Consider the following 7691-nt stretch of genomic DNA (forward strand, 5'->3'; position numbering starts at 1 on the left):
CAAGTCAACCAGTCAGTCAACCAGTGACCTCCTCACCAGTCAACCAGCCACTCACCCACCAGTCGGTCACCAAGTCAGCTAACCAGTGAGATACCCAGTCAAGTACCATTCAATCAGTCAACCCTTTCGTATTCCAGTCGGCCTACCATGCAGTCAACCAGTCAGTCACCACTCATTAAGCCATTCAGTCTCCAGTCCTTCAGCCAGTCAGTTAACCAGTCATATAGCCAGTCAAGTATCACTGGGTCAGTGAACCATTTAGTTAAGCGGACGGTAAACCCGCCACTCGGCCAGTATATCACAAATTAATTAGTCACTCATTCACCAGTCGGTCAGGAGCTCAGTTAACCAGTCAATCAAGTACGATTGAGTCAGTCAACACCTCGGTCAGCCAGTCAGTCACCAGTCAATTAGCCACTCAGTCACAAGTCCGTCAGCCAGTCAGTTAACCAGTCACATAGCCAGTCAATTACCCCTGCGTCAGTCAACCATTCAGTCAACCAGCTACTCAACCAGTCAGTCACCAATTAACTAGTCACTCATTCACTAGGCGATCAGCAAGTCAGTTAACCGGTGAGATAACCAATCAAGTACCACTGAGTTAGTCGACCACGTAGTCAGCCAGTCAGTCACAGGTCAATTAGCCACTTAGTCACCAATCGGTTAGCAAGTCAGTTAACCTGACTTGCTGAGTACATATCGGTCGGCCAGTCCGTTACCCAACCAGTCACATAGCCAGTCAAGTACCACTAGGTCAGTCATTCACTCAGTCAAGCAAACAGTCAACCAGTTACTCAGCGAAACAGTCACCAGTCAATTAGTGACTCATTCACCAGTCGTTCAGCAAGTCAGTTAACACGTCAGATAGCCAGTCAAGGACCGTTGAGGTAGTCAACCTATCATTGAGCCAGTCAGTCAACCACGTAGTCTGCCACTGACTCACCAGTCAATTAACTACTCAGTCACCAGCCGGTCACCCAGTCAGTTAACCAGTCAGAGAGCAAGTCTGAGCGCATCATGCACATAAAACTCAATACCGATCTAGGTCCCACCAATTTGCCTCCTGTCTACGCTCCAACCCTGACTTCGAGTACCGATGCCAAGGATACCTTTTACAGTCAATTGGACGATGCTATCAAACATATCCCAAGCAACGAGGTGCTGATTCTACTCGGCGACTTCAACGCTAGAGTGGGCAACGCTCAAGGCTCCTGGCCTGATTGTGTTGGTCACTTTGGTGTTGGCAAATGCAATGAAAATGGTCAACGCCTTCTGGAGCTTTGCACCTATCATCACCTCTGTATTACAAACACATTCTTTGGCGTGAAGCTGCATCATAGGTCCTCTTGCATGTACCCCAGATCTAAAAACTGGCACCAACTCGACCTCATCATCTCAAGACGGGAACACCTTAATAGCATTCGTACTACAAGGGCATACCACAGTGCTGATTGTGACAGTCATCACTCCCTTGTCTGCACCAAGATCCAGTTAAGTCCAAAGAAGTTCCATCGTGTCAAACAATCTGCTACACTTTACTGTAAGTAAACGGGAATTAGAAACCAGAAACTCACAGATGCTAAATATTCCTTTATTTAGAAGCGCTACGGGGCAGAAGACTTTTTACTATAGGACAGTGAACATCTGGAATAATTTAAATAATGATATTAAGGTGTGCATCGATGTTAATAGTTTTAGGAGTAAGCTTAGAGGGGTGCTTTTAGAAAAATTTAAGAGGGAGGAATGATATCCTAATGATTTGTAATTGTAACTTTAAATTATTTGTATATGTTTTTATTTTTAGCTTTTCCTTTGTAATTGGCACTGAAAAGCCCCTTTGGGGAAGTGGTCAATAAACGTATGTATGTATGTATGTATGTATGTATGTATGTATGTGCCACCGCCATCCCTGAAAATGTCTCTATATTCAACGACATCCTGAGCTCGAGACTCGCAGACTGCCTGGAACTTAACACAGAGGATCACTGGAGCCATATCAAGGACACCACCCTTTCTGCAGCATTAAAGGCCTTTGGCAAGAATGTACGCAGAAGCCAGGATTGGTTCAATGCAGACATCGCGACTCTCCAGCCGCTCATCGAAGCAAACAGGACTGCCCTGCAGAAGTACCAGCGTAATCAACCACCTAGCTCTTTGGAAGCACTTCGGGAGGCCAGGCGTCGTGTGAATGAAAAATGTAAGATCTTTGTGCTAACAACTTTTGGATGAATCTCTGTGCTGAAATCCAGTCAGCTGCTGACACTGGAAATTCCAGATGCATGTTTGAGGGTATCAAGAAGGCGACTGGGACCTACACAATCCAAGTCCTCACCACTCAAAACATCAACTGGTGAAATCATTACTGATAAATCAAGACTGATGGAGTGCTGGGTGGAATACTATAGCGAGCTCTATGGTAGATCGAGCTCTGTCCTTGACTGCATTGAAAGACTTCCCATCATGTTTGAACTAGATGAGACCCCCACCAAGGAAGATCTCTCAAAGGCAATCAGTCGCATATTGTCTGGAAAGGCCCCTGGGCTTGACGGTATCCCGGCTGAACTCTTCAAATGCAGTGGAAACCAATTGTTCGACAATCTCCACCAGCTAATCTGCAAATGGTGGGAAGAGGGATACGTTTCCCTGGAGATGAGGGATTCTATTCTCTCAACCCTATACAAGAACAAGGGAGACCGCAGTGATCGCAACAATTACCGTGGCATCTCACTTCTGTGCATTGCTGGCAAGCTGTTTAACCGAGTAGCATTATATCGCCTTCAAAAATTCGTTGAAAGAGTGTACCCTGAATCCCAGTGTGTTTTCCGCTCTAGTCGGTCGACTGTGGACATGATTTTCTCTTCGAGACAACTCCAGGAGAAGTGCAAATAGCAAAAATAGCCACTCTACTTTGCATCCATCGACTTGACAAAGGCGTTCGATCTTGTCAGTAGAGACGGCCTTTTCAAGACTCTGCCCTTACTTGGCTGTCCTCCTAAACTCCTGAGCTTCACCAAATCGTTCCATGATGGGTATCGGGGTACAGTGCAGTATGACGAAAACAGGTCTGAGGCATTCGATATAAACAGCGGCGTAAAACAAGGATGTGTGCTAGCCCCAACTCTCTTCAACATCTTCTTTTCAGTTTTACTGAATCATGCTTTCAAGTCCTCTGAAGAAGGCATCCTGATACCATCTCGTTCTGATGGTAAACTCTTCAACCCTGCACGCCTTAGAGCCAAGACCAAAGTGCGCAAGGTAGCCATCCGTGACCTTCTCTTTACCGATGATGTTGCCCTCGTTGCTCACTCCGCTGAAAATCTCCAACTCCTCCTCAATCAGTTTTCTGACGCATGTGAGGCCTTCAGACTTACAATCAGCGTAAAGAAAACGAAAGTCATGTCCCAGGACAATGCAGCCACACCTGCCGTAACGATCAAAGATTACATCTTGGAAACCGTCACACAGTTTACCTATCTCGGCTCCACCACCTCAAACAACAACTACTTTGAAGTGGAGATTGGAAAGAGAATTGGCAAGGCTGCAACCAACATGACTAAGCTGTCTGTCCATGTCTGGGAGAACAACAAGTTAACTACCCAAACTAAAGTTGCTGTGTATCGTGCTTGCATCGTGAGCACCTTATTGTTTGGTAGCGAGTCTTGGTCTACCTACGCTAGTCAGGAGAAGCGCTAGAACATCTTCCATATGAGATGTCTTCGTGGCATCCTCTCCATCTCATGGACATATTAGGTCTCTAACAATGAGGTACTTGCAAGAGCCTATATCCCCTCGATGTCCACCCTGATAAGACAGCGCAGATTGAGGTGGCTCAGTCATCTGCACAGGAGGGAGGATGGGCGAATCCCTAAGAATCTGCTGTATGGCGAGTTGGAATCCGGTTCGAGGCCTATTGGCAGACCCAAGCTGCGTTTCAAGGACGTATGCAAGAGAGATATGCTCGCCACTGGCCTGCCAACAGATAACTGGGAGCTACATGCTGTAGATCGGAGTGATTGGAGGTCTGTGTGCAGTCTGGCACTCCAGGCGGTAGAGGAAAGGCTGAAAGCTATAGCCGATGATAGAAGAGCTAGGAGAAGAGCAGCAATGAACGAAGCAACGTGTGCTCCAGTGGCATGTGTCTTCGTGTGCAGTGGATGCGGCCGTGTATGCCGTTCTAGAGTTGGGCTCTTTAGCCACGAGAGAAAGTGTTTGTCGCAATTGCGCTAGTCATGGACATGGTCCGACGACTGCCTAGTAGTCAACCATTCAGTCAACCAGCTAATCAACCAGTCAGTCATGAGTTAACTGGTCACTCATTCAACAGGCGATCAGCAAGTCAGTTAACCAGTCAGACAGCCAATCAAGGACCATGGTCAACGTATCATTCAGCCAGTCAGTCAACCACGTAGTCAGCCACTGACCCACCAGTCAATTAATCACTCAATCACCAGCCGGTCACCTCGTCAGCTAACCAGTCAGAGAGCCAGTCAAGTACCACTTGGTCAGTGAACCTTTGAGTCAGTGGATTAGTCAACCAGCCAGTCAGCCAGTCAGCCAATTAGCCACTCAGTCCCCAGTCGGTCAGTAAGTCAAAGTATTACTCATAATTAGTGAAGATATCTAGATAACTAGTGAAGTACCACTGGGTCAGTCAACCATTTAGTCAGCCGGTCAGTCAACCAGTTGGTCAGCCAGTAAGTCCCCGTCGATTAGCCACTCAGGCACCAGTTGGTCAGCAATTGAGTTAATAAAAAAAATACTTTTGCTAAAACTATCTGCAAGCAAGCCAAAACCAAATATTTTTACTACATTGTGTTTAGATCCGTAACAAAGCGCTAGACTTTGGTTGAGAGTCGATGTTTTCCGCGAAACGTGGCCAGAGTAAAATGCGCAGAGTCTTTCTCAACTCGGGCTGAAAACACGGTTTTCCGAAAAGTATCTGCAAACAATTAAAAACCAATGTTTTTGAATAGATTGTGTTGCAATCTGTAAGAAAACACTAAAATTTCCTTGATAGCTCATGTTTCCTGCGAAATTTAGCCAGATAGAGATTTGGGTCAAGTCTTGCTCAACTCGCCCTCAAAACACTGTTTTGCAAAAAGTATCAGGAAACAAGCGAAAACCAACTTTTTTGGATAGACTGTATTGAAATGTGTAAGAAAACACTAAGTTTTGGTTGATCCTTGATGTTTCCTGCCAAATTTGGCCACATAGTAGAATGGGTCAAGTCTTTATCAACTCGCGCTGAAAACACGCTTTTCCGACAAGTATCTGCAAACAACCCAAAACCATTTTCTTTAATAGATGGTGTTACAATATGTAAGAAAAGACTGAAATTTCCTTGATACCCGATGTTTCCTGCGAAATTTGGCCCGATAGAGAGTTGGGTTAAGTCTTTCTCAACTCGCGCTCAAAACACGGTTTTGTTAAAAGTATCAGCAAACAAGCGAAAACCAACTTTTTTAGATAGATTGTATTGAAATGCGTAGGAAAACACTAGGTTTTTGTTGATGCGCGATGTTTCCTGCCAAATTTGGCCATATAGTAGAATGGGTCAAGTCTTGCTCAACTCGTGCTAAAAACACGGTTTTGTAAAAAGTATCTGGAAACAACCCAAACCAATTATTTTGAATAGATTGTGTTGAAATCGGTAGGAAAACATGAAAATTTGCTTGATACCCGATGTTTTCTGCGAAATTTGGCCAGAGAGTTAAATGGGTCGTCTTGCTCAACTGGTGCTGAACACATGATTTTGCAAAAAGCATCTGCAAACAACCCAAAACCTATTGTTTTCAATAGATTGTGTTAAAATCTCTAAGAACACACTAAAAATCGAGTCATGCCTGCTGCTGCCTTCCAAATTTGGCCACAGAGTGAAATGGGTCAAGTCTTTTTCAACTTTTGCTGAAAACAAGGTTTTGGAAAAAGTATCTGCAAAGAGCCCAAAACCAACTTTTTTCAATGGATTGTTTTGAAATTTGTATGAAAACACTAAAGTTTGGTTGATACCCGATGTTTCCTGCAAAATTTGGCCAGAGAATGAAATGGGTCAAGTCTTGCTCAACTCGCGCAGGAAACATGGTTTTGGCCTCTTTGCAGATACTTTTTGCGAAATCGTATTTAGAGCGCGAGATGAGCAAGACCTGGTGCAATTCACCCTCTCGCCTAATATCGCAGGAAACATCGGTGCTTAGGCAAATTTTGGTGTATTCTTATGTATTCTCTTAAAAAAAGGGTGGTTTTGCCTTGTTTGCAGATACATTTTGGAGAACCGTATTTTGAGCACGGGCTGAGCAAGACTAGGTGCATCTCACCCTCTGGCCAAAGTTTGCAGGAAGCATCGCGTCTCGAGTAAATTTTAATGATTTCTTACAGGTTTTAACACAATCTAGTCGAAAGAATTGGTTTTGGCTCGTTTCGGGATAGTATTTGGAAAACGGTATTTTCAGGGCAAGTTGAGCAAGACTTGGCGCATTTCAGTCACTCAACCATCAGGTACAATAGAGTCAGTCAGTCAGTAAGTCCATCAGCCAGTCAGTCACCTGTTAGTTTGCCACTTAGTCATCAGTCGGTCAGCGAGTCAGTTAAGCAGTCAAATAGCTAGTGAGGTAGCAGCGAGACAGTCAACCAGTTAGTTAACACTAAGTCGCTAATCACTAATCAGTAATTGTAACAGTCAGCCAGCCAGTCAATGAACAGGTCAGTCAGCCAGCTAGTTAGGTACCACTGACTCAGTTCAAAAGTAAGTCAACCGGTCAATTACCCAGTCAGTTAGCCAGTCAATCGCCAAACCGTGAGCAAGGCAGTAATCCACTCAGTCGGCCACTCAAGTACCCGGTGAGTCAGTCAACTGGTCACTCAGTCAAGCAGTCCTCGCTCAGTTAGCCAATCAGTAAGCCAGTCAGTTACCAGTCGGTCAGCAATTCAGTTAACCCGTCAGTCCCCCAATCAGTAGCCAACCGTCAGGAACCAGTGAGTTAGTTAACTAGCCAGTCAGCTGGTCATGTACGACCGAAGAAGTCAACTAGTCAGTCAGACACTCAGTTAATAGCCACTCAGTCACCAGTCGGTTATCAAGTCAGTCACCAGTCGCCTACCACGGGGGTAAAACAATCAGTCATCCACTCACTTGGTAGTCAATCGGACAGTCTGTTAGCCACTCATTCACCAATCAATCATCAAGTCAGTCAACCCTTTAGATACACAGTCAAATACCAGCAATTCACTCAACCACTCAGTCATCTAGTCATTAAATCAGTCAATCGCTATTAAGGTCAGCCATCCAGCCTAGCAGATAGTCACCCGGTCAAGCACCAGCAAGTCTGTGCGTCGGTCAGTCACTCAGCCCCTCAATCAACAAGTCAGTCAGCCAGTCAGTAAACAGACTGTCAGAAAATAGTCAGCCAGTAACAAGTCTGTCAGCAAGTCAATCGCCCAGCCAGTCAACTAGTCAGTGAGTCAGTCGGTCACCAGTCAAGTAGTTACTTAGTCACAAGTTGGTAAAGGAGACAGTCGACAGGTCAGCCAGCTGGTCAGCCAGTCAATCTCCAGTGAGAAGCTATAAAGTCAGTCAGTCAAGCATTCAGTCAGCCAGTCACTCAGCCGCTCAGGTACCAGTGAGTCAGTCAGCCAGTGCGTTGGTCAGTCAGTCACCAGTCAGTTTAGCCACTCAGTCACTAGTCGGTCAACAG

At 45.3% G+C, this 7691-nt stretch overlaps 2 protein-coding genes across 2 annotated transcripts; both read left to right on the forward strand.

The window, feature by feature from the left end:
- Positions 1-1017: 1017 nt before the first annotated feature.
- On the forward strand, positions 1018-2229 carry LOC148738288 (protein CFDP2-like). Its single transcript, XM_088749411.1, has 2 exons — positions 1018-1540; positions 1958-2229. The coding sequence occupies exons 1-2, from the start codon at positions 1018-1020 to the stop codon at positions 2227-2229; spliced, it is 795 nt and encodes a 264-aa protein (XP_088605537.1).
- Positions 2230-2379: 150 nt separating this feature from the next.
- Positions 2380-3693, forward strand: LOC148738289 (uncharacterized). Its single transcript, XM_088749412.1, has 2 exons — positions 2380-2743; positions 3143-3693. Exons 1-2 carry the CDS (start codon positions 2380-2382, stop codon positions 3691-3693), a joined length of 915 nt encoding a protein of 304 aa, XP_088605538.1.
- Positions 3694-7691: the final 3998 nt, after the last annotated feature.

This window comes from Stylophora pistillata, chromosome 2 (genome assembly GCF_964205215.1).
Source record: "Stylophora pistillata chromosome 2, jaStyPist1.2, whole genome shotgun sequence".
Lineage (NCBI taxonomy): Eukaryota > Metazoa > Cnidaria > Anthozoa > Scleractinia > Pocilloporidae > Stylophora > Stylophora pistillata.